Genomic DNA, 16,863 nt, shown 5'->3' on the forward strand with positions numbered 1-16,863 from the left:
TCATGTCAATAGAACCTTAACCATCATAAGACCAGATTTTCCTGTATACGTTAGAGTTCCGTGGGGGTAAAAAAATGACCCCGGAAATTAAAAGTGATTACAAAAAATCTATACATTTTTAATGATACAAATAATATATATATATATATATATATATATATTTGTTTACATCCCATCTATACATCAATGCTGTGTTTTGGGAGATATACTTTTGTACCTGTTTACCACTAATTTCCTCAACTACACCATTAGCTTGCCAGTAAAATATAATTTTTTATGAAAAATCCATATGAATGATCTAAATTTGATTTAAATAGTTTTTAGATATTGATCTATACGTTATGTGTTAAATTTGGTCATCAGGGGCCTCATTTATAAAGCTTGCGTACACAGAGATTTGATCGTAAAGTGTGCGTACGCGAAAATCCACGGCAAAGTCCATATTTATAAAAACGTGAAAAAGTGCTTAGCGCCATGTCAGGGTCTGAGCAGACGTACAAACTTTTGCTTGTCTGATTGCTGCAGGTTTTTGGAAATAAGCCATTCTTGCTTTTTGAAATTGGGTTTAAACATTGACAAGCTCTCTTTTATATATCTATGACATTGATTAGGCATTGTTTAAAGGCGGAGATCTGAAAGTGCTCGCCTGCGTCCACAAATTCATTTGCGATTTATAGATTTGAAAGGGGTATGCAAGTTTTTTTGCGCGTACGTTCGGTTTATGAATCACACATACGCATTTTTGTTAAATGATTGTAAGATCAAATGTAGGATGTTTTTTACGCAGCATTTTATAAATGAGGCTGGTGTTTAGAAAAAAAAACATAAAAGAATTACATATTAGGAAATAAATCATTTTGACCAGCAGAGGGCCATAGAGACCCATTCATTTCACTGGATGTGGCCAACTGCTCAAATCACTACTTTAGTGATACATTTTGTGAATTTATGTATATATAAACATTAGAAAGGACATTAACAATAAATATTATTTAAAATAGTATAATGTTTTGTAGTTTTTGGATGCATTTTGAAATGTCTGTGTTTTCAAAATGCCACAGAAATTTGACATTCTGTCTGTCTGTCTGTCTGTGTGTGTCTGTGTGTGTGTGTGTCTGTGTGTGTGTATCTGTGTGTGTGTGTGTGCGTGCGTGCGTGCGTTTTGAAATGTTCAGATTTATTGTAGATGCATTGATTTTTTTTACAAATAAAAAGAAAACAATTTTTTTGCATTTCCCTTTCATTTTTAATTGGGGTAATTTTTACCCCACAAAGGGCCTCTTTTCAGTAAAATTGTTTACACATCTTTAGAACGACTAGAAAAGCCACAAAATCTTATTCCACTGAGATGAAGGGACCATGTTTATTAACTAAATAAAAGTAGCTTGGGGTAAGATTGACCCCAAAGGACTTACTGTATAAGGGTTAAGAAATATATTTATTCTTATTCACAAAAATTGTGACGTGTTCAGTCACTGTATGTTCAGCTAGTTGGCTTTTGTTGTTGCATGATCTTGGCATTATAACTTTTTCTTGGGGCACTGTAATCGATTTATCTAGATAACTTACAGATACCAAGCATCTTATGATCAAAAACATCAAACAAAACTAAAATAAAAATGTACTGAAAAGTCTATAGGCAGTTTCATGTTTTTTTGCTTAGGTGGCATCTACAGGCAGACCAGGGTAATGCACTACTTTGAGATTTATGAATTGGGCTTCTTTAGTTTAAACAAATAAAACTATTAGGCCTTAAGTTACTCAGTCTACCCTCCAAAATAAGTTTATGGAGGTCTATTATTTTTATTTTATTCATAGCTCAGACTAAATCATAATCGCCCCGCCCCCCCAAACTCCACATGTCTAAACTTCAAAGCAAACAACAGAAAACAACAATAAGAGAAAAATGAATTAATTTTACTTTATTAGAAATTAAAAATATAAATCGAAACATCGTATCACTAAATTGCATGCTAAATTGACCATACATTTCCCAAAACAATGGACAGGACTAACTGTGTTCACAAGGTCCATTAATGTCTTAAGATAATTTAATATGAGTATAATCAGTCACAGAAAAACTGACATAAAAAGCATTACAGGATTAGCCCAAACGTTTATCAAAGGCTATAAGGGCAGCATAGAAGGACATTACAGATTTCTTCACAAGTCTTACGTCCCACATTTAAATGAATGGCACAATAAGCCATGCTGACTCAAGTGCAAGGAGAGGACGATTAAACGGTCACTATCCCCTGAAATATTTTCTATACATTACAAACCTACATGACAGCAATGAGCAGATTACCATACTACACACTGTGTTTACAGCATATTTGTGTCACATGTTAGGGGTAAAGACTTGATTGTACAGGAGGCTTTGTATGTATATGTATGTGCATGCACGCATGTATCCACCTATTTACAAAATGCATTTTAAAGGCACAGATGGCATTGTAAAAACTAAATTCCATTGCTGCAATAAAGCAGAAAATATGTCTATTAAGGCCAGTCAGATTCCTGACGGTGAGACTTCGGAGCGATGCTGGATCAATCCATCATTTACAGAAGTTTGTTGGCTCTCTGGTTGGCTTCATCAATACGAGCTTTATTCATATCAGCCTGAGCAACAACAAAAAAAGAATTAAATTAAATAAATAAGAGAGATAGAGAGAAAAATCAAGACTTAGTTATTACTAAATCTCTTAAAAAATACATCATAATAATCTCTAATGCCTTAACACATAAAAAAGCACAATCTGAGCATAGAGAAGCTTTACCTTATCAGTGATTTTGTCAATGGTCTTGTTCTGGCTTTCGATCTCATTACCCATGTCCAAGGCCAAATTCTTTAGATTTCCAATGATGCTGCCCACCTGGTCCAAATTCTCCTCCATCTCATCCTCTCTTGCATCATTTGTGACCCTCTTAATGAAAAGTAAAAATGTCAATAAAGTGATACTGAAAGCAAAGAATATGCAATACATCAGTTAACAAAATATTAGAAATAGCACATTGAGCAGTTTTAAGTGGATTTTTAGTGGCATCTAGAGGTGAGGTTGCGAATTGCAAACACAGCTCAGTTCACAGCTCAACCCTCAATTTCGAAACAAACAAAAGCTACAGAACTTGCCACAGAACAAACATGTCATCGTCTGAGACAATGTAAGGGCGAAACGCGATCTGTAGAACAGTTTGCCCATTTAGGGCTACTGTAGAAACATGACTGTGACTTCCATGTAAGGTTGACCAGTGGTGTATGTAGGTAGATAAAAATAGCTCATTCTAAGATAATAAAACAATACAGTTTATTATGTAAGGTCTTTATACACCACTTATAATATAGTTCTGTATATTGTATTGCATTTCTGTCAAGACATCCTTCTAAAAGTCCCACAATGCACCTTTAATTAATACAACCAATTATAAATTGGGTTGCCTCAAAGTTCACAGTAAGAAGCATCAATCAACTTAATGCAAATTAATTTTATTTGTTTCGTAACAAAATATTGTGCACAGGATTTACCCCTCCAGGGTAAGTGCGTCTGAATGTGTATATCAAATCCAACCAATGGTGAGGCTTAACGACAAAGACAGGGTGACACAGGAGCCAGGAAGTATATCGCTATCTAAAATATTGCCAAAGACGCAGGAATTATGGCAAGGGAGACGCAGCGTCTCGTTCCCTTCTCAGGGAACAACAGTTACATACATAACCCGAGACGTTTTAATGTGTCAAACACAACTATGCAAAAAAGCATTTTGGTATGAATCAACATTCGTATACAAAATATATAAGCATTTAAAGCGAACAGTTTGGCATGTGTGCTTAAAAAGTCTAGAATTTTTATGAAATAATCCTACACTACAGGGAATTAGTGATGCACCGATGTATCGGCCGCCGATATTTATCGGCTGATTTTTGATGAATTTGAAACCATCGGCATATCGGCAATAGCATGAGAAAGGCCAATACCGATTGTTTATTAATTAACTGCATAATATGTAAAAAAAATATATGTAAAAAATGAGTTAATGTTGTTAATAAAATAAATGCTTAATAGCAAAAACCACCTTTGAAGGTTGTCATGCTGTCTTATTATATTTGTTTTAGATTAATTTGTGCCTCTCTTATTATGTTGGTAGGTTGAATGTTAATTAGATCCAATCCATGTTCAGTAAAAATAATTTGATGCAGAAATAAACTAGCTAATAGACCAACTGTATAGTATTATATACAAGTGTTTAATATCGGCATCGGTATCGGCCAGAAGTTGTCTGTTTAAAACGGTATCGTATCAGCCCAAAAAAATTCTATCGGTACACCCCTACAGGGAATATATGGATTTTTTTTCAGAAAACTTCTTGCATAAAGTACTTTCAATTACCTGTATCTATGTATGTACTGTTTATTTTCAAAAACAAAAAATTTTCCCCCAAATTCACACATTTTTAAGGAATCAAGGACCTGTGGGAACCCTGATTCAAGAGTAATCTGAAAACTATTAAGAAGCGAAAGGCTTGTAAGAGGATAAAATTAACTTTGCCACAAAGGTTGAAGTACTGTCAGCTCTTCTTTTCTGTAATTCAATCTTTTAGATTTGAATCAGAGTATTTCCAATGTTATGGATGTAACATATTTAGTCAAAAATTAAAACATATTTATTAGAAAATGTTTAAAAAACCAAAATATTGAACCATCTGTTACGTTTTCCTAAACCTCTAATGATAGAATCCAGATATCAGAAAAAAAAATCAGTCAATGCATCAGTTTAAAGGCGGGCTGCGTGATTTTTGAAAAACACTTTGGAAAAGGGAGTCGGGCCGACTACCAAAACACACTTGTAGCCAGTCAGCAGTAAGGGGTGTTTCTACTAACCGACATCGTTGCCTGGGTTGCGTATGTGTGTGTTATGGATGTGACAAAAAAGGCCAACATACTTTGAAGGAATTCTGTAAATAAAAAAGCAATAATACGAAACAAATGCAGAAGGAGCTGCTCTTCAAAAGAACAAAACATATTTATTTTATTTTACTTTTTGTTTGTGCATTTATCAGGAAGAAACAACATTATGGATTTAACATTTCTGAAATCTGTGCTTGCCAATAAAAATTATGTTCTGGGGTCTAACAATATTTCATGCAATCTAACTTAGTAACACAGTAACAGAGTTGCTAAACATGGGCAAAGGTTCAAAAAAGCGATTTAGTCACATGACAGAGTATGTCATTTTTTTTCTACGGAATTTGTTGCAAAAGCATTGCTACAAGTACAGTGGAAGTAAACCTAAAATATGGCACGCACACACACCAACCAAGAACCAACATGAAATCAACATCACCAAAGAAGTTTGTTTTTGTTTATGAAAGAATTTCATGCTTTTTAAGCTTCCCAAAGAACTCAGCATTATGGAAACAATGGATGTAGTTTGTTTATCCAGGGTAGAAGCAAAGTTGTGCAAGTGTGTTTGTTTTAGGGCGGCATGATTATGACAAAAATCATAATTGTTGATTATTCACCTTGGCATTGTAATTGCGATTATTATTGCAGATTAATAGACTTTACATTGAAGTTTTGAAATGTTTTATTACTTTCTGTGAAGCAGCTGCATGGTAAATTCTAAACACCCAAAACTAAATAATAGAATGTAAATCACAAATAATTATGAGTTATATTGTTAGTAAAAAATCCAAAACGAATGGCTAAAAAGGACACATGAACTTTATAAATCTCTGATTCACCACTGTATTTGGTGCCTAAACATACTGCCCTGTAATTGTAATTCACATTCGTTTTTTGATAAATTGTGCAGCTATAGTTTGTTTAATGCCGGATTTCGATGACATGAGGGAGTCCCAGTGATTAATCACCCGGGTCACGAGTCACAGGTGGTAAGTAAAACTGCATATAAGTCCATATAATGTAAATGACACGAATACATGATGAATCATAAATTATCCAGAGATTGTGGGATAATGTTTTTTATGTGTCACCCGTGGTACGCCTCCGGTAACTCGACTTTTTTTTAGAAAGTAGCGGTACAGCTGATCTTTTAAATATGATTAAACTAAAGACTCTTCAGAGATATAAAGGATGCAATACTATTCTATAGGTACTCAAGATTAACATGAGATTAGCAGAAACAGCGTGTGTTGTGTGACCTTTAACGCCTTCTCTGCCAGAGTTTTTAAAAAAAGTTGCCAACCAGTGCCAGCATTTTTTATTCTTCCTTAAATATTAGGGGTGGCACGGTTCAAGAAAAAAATCTGAACCGTTCGGTTTGCTTGTCTCGGTTCGGAGCGCGTGTGTGTCGCACGGTTCAACGGTTCATGGCATGCGCAATGTAGCCTCATGCCCTGTATGTGAGCTCAGATAGCCTGTCGCGCGATAGAAGAGGTGACTGGTTTGGAGTATAAATACTGCAGGTTATGTTATGTGTAGAAGTGGCAAGTGGGAGAGAACAGGAAGTCTGCCCGCAGTTGGAGGATGCGCCAGCGTCGTATAAGTTTGGTGTGTGGAATTTTTTTATATTTCATGTTACCTATGATGACAGTGGAAATAAAACAATAGATAGAACTGCAGTTTATGGGTTGAATGTGTTCGAACAGCCACAGGAGACCACCTTCTCTCCGACCATTTATCTAAACTGAACACTGTTTTACGTCTTTTCGTATTCAGCGCTATTTTTAGCCTTTCATTGATAAAACGAAAGCGGCTGATTTCTGCGTAGTTTCATTTTGCTAGTGTGTGAAGGTTGCGCGATCTTATTTCAGAAATTGACCCTCAAAATAATCAGGGCAGAAGTGGTCAAAAGTGGACGGATTAAAATTTTACAGGTGCAAACGTTATGTTTCTCTCTCGTCCACATATACTCTCTGCAGTATAAGCAGCCTCTCAGTGATAAATCTAATGGCGCATTCACACGGGGCGTCAGCGTTAACGCTTCCCATTCACTTTTAATGGGTGACGACCTCATGCGTTGCCGAACTGAATTGTGGATCCGTCGGCGCCGCGTCAGTGCCGTTGCTCGCGGCAGAAGTTGAACATTTCTCAACTTTTCAAGCGGCAACGCGTGCGTCAGCCAATCAGATCAACTTATGCAAACAACCTAGACAGAGCCAGCCAATTACATTTATGGACGAACGGAGCATGTGTAGCGCGACTGTGAATGGCTGTTGGCCACGCTTCAGACGAGCCTTCCGTTAAGCGTTAACGCTTACGCCTCGTGTGAATGCGCCGTAAGAGCTACACTGAAGTTGGCATTTTAATAAATGCAAGTTATCTTTGTGTGCTAAAAATCCACATAAAATTCATGTAGATGGCAATACACATTCTCTTTTTTGCCAAATAAATGAAAAGTTTGTTAAAATCATCAATGTTTTCCCTCTTGCTGTATCAAAATCTCACCTGGCTTTCTTCAGAGATGGTCCCAATAATGTGCTTAAAGTCAAATTCAATTTGTGCATGATTACATGATATAACTTTTTTAATACCGTATCCTAAATTATGGATAATTAATACATTAATAAGATAATACATATTTGAAGTGTTAAAAATTAAAAGAAAAAGATAACAACAAGAACCGTACTGAACCGAGAACCGTGACCATAGAACCGTGATACGAACCGAACCAAGGGTTTTGTGAACCGTGCCACCCCTATTAAATATATAAACGTACAATATATCTAATGAAAGAACAGACTCTCTGCTTTAAAAAAAAACAGTGTTTAATCCTACCTTCATTTGTTCTAATTTTATCACCACTCAAATATGGGTAGGTTTCTTCAAAAATACAAAATTTTAAGCAAAAAGCTGAGATAATTGCCTTTTTGTTGAGGACTTTTTCCTTCAGATTCAGTGCGATCCTCAAAATATACACAGAGTTTGAACGGTCTGCTCTAAGGGAATACTTCCGGGTTTTATAAGCACTTGGTGGATAATAGCAGATTTACAGATTGCGCAAAAACTCGTCATTGGCAGGTAAGCGTTTTCTTTTAATTGTAACACTCAGTTCCTCAGTTAAACAACATGCACATAGCTAAAGTCTGTTTTACTCTCACCTCTTGATGTAGGGACCAGAGGCAGTTGCTGATCCACCAGAAACAGCCTGACCATTGCGGACGCCGGGGGGCTGGCTGGACACCACACCTCCCGCTTTTCCCTCTGAAGTGGAATCACCACCTGTGCCCCAAGTGCGTTTATACCGGTTGTCATGTTCGATGGACGTGACTCTAAAAGAAGCAGTATTTCCACATTACCGTACAATTATACGACAATATGGATAAATAATCTATAACAGTGTCAAGCCAGAAGCTAAAAGGTGAGTTAATAACCAACCTGTCACATGGGCACACACACAAGCCGCAACATTTGGAAAGATCAGTGAGGTTCTTCTCGGCATGCCGCATGTCCTGATTGATTTGGTCCATTCCTTGGTCGACACGCCTGAGTTGCTCTAAAGAAAACAGAATATCAAAATAAGTTTTCTTCATAGACCTTATAGATATAATTTAGTGCATGGATGAGCTATGAAGAATCAGGACTGAGGTCACTTACCTCCCTGTTCATCCAGCATGGTCATAGTTTTGACACCCGTCTCTCGGCTCTGAAAATACACAGATGCTTTAGATTTAACATAACATTTAAAATAAAAAATTTTACATGTCAAATAATATCTTTTTTTTAAGGCATTCAGACTTCTTTGGACGACTTACCTCTTCTGCCAACTGTAGCATCCGCCTGGTGCTTTCAAGTGACTGAAACAAACAAACAAAAAACATTAAAAAGAGTGAAAGCTAGGCAATGAAGCCTGTAAAATTCATGTATGGAAAAAGCAAAGATTTAAGAAAGCAGTTGGGTTGGCAGAAAGTTGTAATGTGTAGATAGATAATGTGAATGAAGCGTGCATGGGAACAAAAGATCTACACAGAAGCAAAATAGGAAGACAATAATATAAGCGATCTTTATCTAGGGCTGGACATTATAGCTTAAACATTACATATTTTCACACTTTTACTGATATTAAATGTATTTCTCCCATTTTACATACATAAATATTTGGGTGATTCTCACGAAACCATTGAAACACCACGGCACTAATGATTTTAGCTTTAAAATGTGTAATATAGTAACATTAAAAAGCATCAGAATTAACACAATACTGTGTTCTACCTTGCACAATGTGTGATTTCAACATAAGAATTTATAATTGTAAATTTTATCTCATTTTTTGCTGAATTTCTCATTACCGCAATGTGTCCGGCTGTGTTTGAACATGCGCTATGTTGTAATTTAATCAAATTAACACAAAAATTTTAAGAAAAAAAAAAATAAATGGATGTTTTGCTAGACTACTTTAGATGACAGAAAAAATATTTACTGAATATTCATGTATAATAATAATGAAGAAAAATTAGAAAAATGATGTTTCCATGCCTGATGTTCTCATCCTCCGCAACACTTTTTGAGAACAGTTTAAGCACACATACAGAATTTTAATAAAGTTTGATTTTGAGTGACCAAGCACATGGACCAGTTACTTCAAGATGGCTACCAGGTAAGATCATTTTTTACAGTTAATTTGAAATATTGTCTTTTCAGAATGCTTACACGACATTTTGATTATCATTACCGCAACAGATGCTTATTAAATGTTAATTTAATTAATAGAAGCATAATACTTTGATTTTAAATGCATGTGCAGAATCTCCAAATTATGTTCTTTCAGGTTTGTCATGTCATTTTGAAAATATGTCAGTGTTGATGTTTTCTGACTGTTGCGGTAATGAGATTTTTTAGGACTCATTTTTTAAATTATGTTACAAAAAGTGTTAAATGATAAGTAAAAGTTTTTAAATTAATGTTCCCATTTACTCCAGACTTTGTTTTTCAATGTCTGGTGGGAAAAAAGTCAATTTAAGCAATTTTTACATTTTCATGCTTGACATTTTTAAAACCAAGTTTTCGTGAGAATCACCCATTTACTCTAAATCAGTTTAGAACGCAATCTTTTACAAATAGAGGAATCATTTTAAACAAAGCTGATTTTAAAGGTTTATGCAAAATGTAAGCCATATGTTGAATCCGATTAAAGAGCCCTAGTTAACCTGATAACCACCAATAACCCACTTAAACTGGAAACAATACAAAGAGGAAAACTAAAAAACAAATGATCGTAAATCACAACAAAAGAACATGTAATGACTAAATTGAAGGGTGGAAGAGGTATTCATAAATCTGTAGTTTACCCCCAGACACCCAGGTTATGACACATGAGTACAGGGAAGAGCTCATGCTATTATTCTTTTATGGCACAAAGTCTCACGTGAATCCCTTTAGAGGCAGCAGGGAGAAGAAAGAGAAACAAAGGCATAAGTATAGTGAGAAAAAAGTGTGAAGCAGTATTACAGAAAATCTGTAATGCTAAACAATAAGTTTTGATTCTTTAAATTAGTAAATGCATTAGTTATCCTGATCTAACTTGGAGCAACATGACATTTACTAATGTTTAAAGGTGCACAGTGTAACGTTTAAAAGGATCTCTTGACAGAAATGAAATATAATCTACATTTTTAGTGGTGTATAAAGACCTTACATAATGAACTCTATTGTTTTTATTACCTTAGAATGAGACACTTTTATCTACATACAGTACATACACCACTGGTCCCCTAACATGGAAGTCATCATGTTTCTACAGTAGCCCTAAACAGACACAGAGCTATACAGAGTGCATTTCTTTACTACATTGTGTCAGACAATGACGTGTTTGTCCTGTGGTGGCTATCATAGCATCTTTATGGCTGGATTTACACAGCATATCTTGATGCCCAATTCCGATTTGTTGACTATATATCAATTTTTCTGACGACCTGTTTACATCATCCTTTAAATGTGACTTGTATTCAGTATCAGCATTTACAATTCAAGGTAGGCATACTGACCCAAAACAGCTTAAACCACAGAGGAAGTAAAACGTTGCGATATGCAATAGACACCAGTGGCGGAACTAGAATTTTTTTAATGGGGTGGCCAGGGGGTGGCCAAAGCTACTTTAGGGGGTCCATAGTCCACAAAAGAAAATGACATGTAACCATGTATCAAGAAAGCATAAATGAATCTTTTGATCGCATTAGATGTAAACAATAAGGGTGAATTTTAAATCTTTCTACTGTATTTCTTACATCTTTACTGTCTGTTAAAGGGATTCACCCATAAATGAAAATTCTGTCATCATTTACTCACCCTTATGTTGTTCTAAACCTGTATTTTATTTTAATAAACACAAAAGAAGATATTTTGATAAATGATGGTAAGCACACAATTAATGGTATATCCATTGAATTCCATTATGTTGTTTTTATTCCTACTATGGAAGTCAATGGTTAACAGCTGTGTGCATACCATCATTTATCAAAATATCTTCTTTTGTGTTCATAAGAAAAAATAATTTGGTACAGGTTTAGAACAACATAATGATGTAAAATGATGACAGAATTTTCATTTTGTGAACTATCCCTTTAATGAAGCAAAAGATCAGGAAATCTAAACTCCATGATAAACCTTAAACTTACTTCAAATAGCACAACACAAAGGATGTTTCGATTAATCGTTATTTACGAAGATACAGAAGATGCAAAGGTTTTCTTTTTTCTTTTGATATTTAATTAACTTTAATGACAGAGAGACTTCAACAGGTTAGGCTAAGACTGAATGCACCAATCAAATGTTTATTCTTTTAAGACGTACAGTAACCAAATGTTTAATATGAAAATCACCAAGACAGCTATTTTGACGTATGAGCATTTGTCCGTTTAATAAGCCAAAAAGATGCGAATATGAAGTCGTTTAAGCTCTGGCTGTGCACGCGCACTATCGGATATGCGCGTCGCGCTTTCAAGTTCAATGTGGCAATCCAGCCGAATTAACAATTATACAGTAGCCTATAAAGATCACGTCAAGAATGAAAACATGGTGCTGGGTTTTGTTGTAAAAAAAATTGGCAATCTTAGACTTTATTCAGTCCACAAGACACACTTCTAGCATATACGGTGAAAATAAATCATGTAGTATTAGCAAAATGCACGACTTCACTTACATCATTTTAAAGATTCCAATCATGTTGACATGACATGTATCTTCTGATGGTATGAAAAGTATTCGTTAAGTTACAGTAATTTTTCTGACGCGTTTTTGAAAAGACGTCACTGATGGAGAGATAACAGAACGCGCATTATGTATATTTTCTTAATTTTGTGAAAAGCACAACATTCAGTTTTATAGACACACAAAAAAATGACACTTGAACGTTTTAAATGATGTATAAATCATATCTGTATGTCCAAAATCAGCAGAGTAATCCAAGTCTCTTTGCGCAGTGATTGAAAAATAAAGAGTTTGCGCCGCGACCGCAGGGAGGGTTAATATTCATAATGTTTGTTTTTAACAATGTACTGCGCTGCCGCACGTCGAAAATAAACACAGCGATTAAGTGAAAGTAGCGCATTAAATTTGGGGTGGCACACGGGGTGGCCAGTGACATGTCAAGGGTGTCCAGTGCCACCCTGGACACCCCTCTGGCTCCGCCACTGATAGACACAGACAGACAAATTGATTATACAAGATTATAGAGTTTGGACATAAAACTTCAAAATGACTCCACTAATTAGAGCCGCCTCATCAAAGATGCTCTGCTAAGAAGAGTCATGTGATCGCGGGTGGTGTCCACCTAATTTGACGTCATGTGCAAGCGTTGCATTTTCGCAACAACACATCTTTAATATCTGATCTGTCCTGTTACATTGTGGAAGCGAATGCATGCATCCGATTTATTTCCACATATGTTTGAGTCCTTAATCCAATTGGGGAATATCACAATGTATGCAGTCACAATGGGTCATATTCGATCTGTGCCACTTGAGGTAACGATTAATCGTAATCGCTCCAAACAGGCAGTGTAAATGTGTTTTAAAAAGGGAGGGGGAGCGTGGACTGAGTCATTGATTGCACTTAGCAATCTCACAATTACCGTATTTTTCGGTCTATAAGCCGGGGGGGGGGGGGGTTTCATAACTTGGTGTCCTTGTAAGTCAGTATGACTTAATTTTGACATTTATGAGGCAAGAGACAACATTACCGTCTACAGCCGCGAGAGTCCGCCATATGCTGCTTCTGTATTTATGTAAATCAGTGGATTCTGTAATGTGGAATGACCAGTATGCGAACTTTACGCTAGTTGGCTTGTTCGGTTAATTTAGCCTATTCAACCTTCCAGGTAAGCTATGGTTTATCGTTTAAATAACTGATAATATTACTTTAACGTACAGACATCTATTCAGCCTGCTGTCTGCTATTGTTTAGTTGAATAACTTGCCTTTCCAGATTAAATGTCTGTTCTTCGGCTTGGATTTTGTGAAATAATTTTCTAAATAAACACGACGTATAGTCAACTGTGATTTATACATGTTATATCGTCTTAAGAACGCATTTTTGAATGATGCGGCTTATACTCTGTTGCGGCTTATAGTCCAGTATATGCCGCTTAAATCTACACAGTGCACCTTTAATACCAATACATTTGTTTGTTCATGTTAGTTTATTGTGCATTAACTAATGTTAACAGTTTGATTATCAAAAATCAAACGTTAACTAATGTTAAAATTAACACTAATCAAGATGAATAAATAATGAAGGCGGCTTGTCATTGTTAGTACAAGTTAGCTAATGCATTAACGTCAATCAGAGAAACCTTATTTCAGAAAATCACACATCAAAAACACAAACGTCAGCGAAAGAACCTGCTGTCACAATGAGAGGCAGCAGTTACAAAAAAACTCAAAAAAAATATCACATCTGATAAAAACAGAATCATTGTTATCTATTTTTGGATCTCCATGATAACATGCTTACCTCATCTGTAACTTGGTTGGCCCGCATCGTCATATCCTCTACTGACATGTCTGCCATTTTGCTTGTGTCCAAGGTTGCTACCCCTCCGGGCTTAAGCTCTACGTTCTGGGGTCTAAATGTCAGAGGTCAAAGTTGAAATTTATAAACAAATAAATATCCCCACAGCAAATCACCTGGAATTTGAAGAAAAGTTCACCCAGAAATGATGCTAGATAAGATAGAAACCTCATGTGATTCTTTTTTGTTAAAGGTTCATCCTAAGCAATGAAAGAAGACGTGAACAATTGCTGTCAAGCTCTATACAGGACACAAAAGTGTTATAAATGTATTCAATGCATCATATTTCAAATGATCTAAAGCCTTACAGATACAGTCTGTAATGTAACTGTTTAACATTATACATGTTTTAAAGTTTAATTTTTGGGTGAACTTTTCCTTAAGGTCAAAATGTATAAAGCAAAGAAACAATTTAGTACGAAAAGTGATTTGTTGTCAGTTTTCCAATAAAGCTGATTGCAAAGACATCAGTATATTTTTATAGCCATTAAAAAGGCTACATTTTGTGAAAACCTGGAGGAAGAGTCTTTTATTCAGACAACACGAAAGATGCAAATTATTTTGGTGTGCATAACATGCTGAAAATGTCTTTGCCATCAAAAACACATTTGATCACATGTACCCAGTGTTAACAAAGAGACGGGTGTGAGAGATACAGTACAAGAGAGGTGTGATAATTTATGCGTTCACCATAAGACACACGCTTGTGACACTGAGCTAGATTTTATTGCCAAGAATAAACAAACAATTAAATAAACATATAATGAAAAATGTTAAAGGGGTCATATTATGAGATTTTTTTTAAGATGTAAAATAAATCTTTGGTGTCCGCAGAGTGTGTATGTGAAGTATTAGCTCAAAATGCCCCATGTTAAAATTGCCACTTTGTAGGCCTGAGCAAAAGTGTGCCATTTTTGGGTGTGTCCTTTAAAATACAAATTAGCAGATGAAATGCAAACACTGATCACAATGATAGTGGTTTGTTGTAATTTTTCTCTCTCTTTCTTTCTGCACTAAATGGCAGTGCCGTGGTTTTTTCACATGCTTACAGAAAATAGTTTCCCCAAACAAAATTACTGGGTTGACCTGTTTCACATTTTCTAGGTTTATAGAAATTAATAAGTGGGGACGCAATTATAGCACTTAAACATGGAAAAAGTCTGATTTTTACGCTATGACCCCTTTAACATGGAAGTCTGCTACCCACTACCAAATAACTTAAGCTTTAGGGACAATCCTAATAAAACTACAGTAAAAAGGCTAACAAGACACTTTGTATAGTTATGGTATAGTAAAATATTTGTAAACTAAATCTGTCTGTACACAGGAAACAGATCTTTTGTCTTTTCCTTCATTTTCCTTCATTCAGCAGCTCTTTCCTGTTTCCACATGCAGCCACAACTACCTACAACTCTGACAAAACAAAAGAAACCATCACCAATATTTTATTGGATTAAAAGGGATTTTTTTTTGGTTTTCCTGGAAACTATTCTGGTTTCTGTGGGTATCTAATGATCATGTGTTACCTGGCAGTAGAGAACACCATAAAATCTAAAAAAAAACTTTAAGGAGCGGTTTCCCGGACAGGGTTTATATTAATCCAGGACTAGGCCTTAGTTATTTTAGGACATTTAAGTAGTTTAGTCTGTGACTAAAAAAAGCCCCGTCTGGGAAAGTACTGTCACGTGCTAGAACGTGCTAGTCCTGGGTGTACTTGTATTCCAAGGATAAGCAAATCTCAAATCAAAACAGTTCAACAAGACTGTTTTTACGAGGATTAACATTATGACAATCTCACATGGAAATGTAGGTCAACTGTTAGAGCACTGAGTCAGCAACACAAAGGTCTCAGAGAACACAAACTTAAAAAAAATAACAAATTACATAAACTGTAAATCACTTTGCATAAAAGCGTCTGATAGGTGCACTAAGTAATTGAGCTTCCCCAGTTAAAGAGTCTAGGGTGAAAAACACCGCCTCAAGAATTACGTGTGTCCAGTTTTTCAACAAAAACCGGTTCCTCAAGGTAAAGCCATTACGTTACACCTCAGACACTTTACAGTATTTTCGCAGTCTGTAACACACACCAAGCAGCATTATCTAGATCAAGATTATGGTCAGGTAGGATAAAACTACATCATGCCTCATACACGATGTTTAGGATCTGCAAACTCTTCCAATGCATGACAAAATTCGTGAAAACCGACAAAGTTGTTTCATAAACATTTCAAGCTAATCTTATCAGACAGTAAAACCCATACCCATTAAGTTTAAACTATCAAACCCAGTGCCAAACAAACAAAGCAAGATAGCAAAATTTTAAAAACTAACCACGTTGAGAAGGTTAGTATCTTGAAAGTTGGAAAAGTTCTTCAGAGGTTTCCAAGATCCCAACACCACCATCTATGGTCATATTTTATACTTACGGTTTACTCATGATGCTTTATGATCTTCTTTATCCCTAAATTAATGGTTATGTATGTTTATCTAAGGCTGTTGTTGGTCTCAGTACGTGATGCAGAGCTACGTACTCAGCTCAGTTCCGCTTTTGGGAAGTAGAAAAGCATTACCATCCTCTTGTTTTTGAACGGTGAACTAAACCTGGAGAACAACGTTTCAAACGCTACTTACTGAGTTTTATTCCAGGAAAGACGATGGATAAGACCGTTGATCTGTAATCAATCGTTAAAGTACTTATTGTCCGCGCCCCTCCACACTGTTTCCGAAATTCCTTTAGACAAATTATGACGCTGGTGCGCATGTGCAGTCATATGACAGGTGACATAATGCGCATGCGTCAATAAGAGCGAGAGTAGTATAAATTGAAAAGATACTTTAATAGCTTTCAGTAAATGTAAACGTTTTTAGTAAAGGATCAGTAAATGCGCGTTTAATAG

General features: G+C 35.7%; 1 protein-coding gene across 3 annotated transcripts; it reads right to left on the reverse strand.

Annotated features, from left to right (window-relative positions):
* Nucleotides 1-1,907: 1,907 nt before the first annotated feature.
* LOC129417378 (synaptosomal-associated protein 23) lies at nt 1,908-16,757 on the reverse strand. 3 transcript variants are annotated; one of them, XM_055172011.2, is made up of 9 exons: nt 16,598-16,717; nt 16,393-16,511; nt 13,910-14,021; nt 8,716-8,757; nt 8,558-8,606; nt 8,339-8,456; nt 8,062-8,232; nt 2,781-2,925; nt 1,908-2,622 (listed from the first exon to the last, which is right to left on the reverse strand). In XM_055172011.2, exons 2-9 carry the CDS (start codon nt 16,401-16,403, stop codon nt 2,563-2,565), a joined length of 708 nt encoding a protein of 235 aa, XP_055027986.1. In that variant the 5' UTR covers nt 16,404-16,511; nt 16,598-16,717; the 3' UTR covers nt 1,908-2,562. The 3 variants fall into 3 exon arrangements, with proteins under 3 accessions (XP_055027986.1, XP_055027988.1, XP_055027987.1); XM_055172013.2 differs by lacking the exon at nt 16,393-16,511 and adding an exon at nt 16,298-16,369 and having other exon boundaries at nt 16,598-16,672; XM_055172012.2 differs by lacking the exon at nt 16,393-16,511 and having other exon boundaries at nt 16,598-16,757.
* Between the last annotated feature and the right edge of the window lie 106 nt (nt 16,758-16,863).

Source organism: Misgurnus anguillicaudatus, chromosome 7, assembly GCF_027580225.2.
Source record: "Misgurnus anguillicaudatus chromosome 7, ASM2758022v2, whole genome shotgun sequence".
In the NCBI taxonomy this organism is placed as follows: Eukaryota; Metazoa; Chordata; class Actinopteri; order Cypriniformes; family Cobitidae; genus Misgurnus; species Misgurnus anguillicaudatus.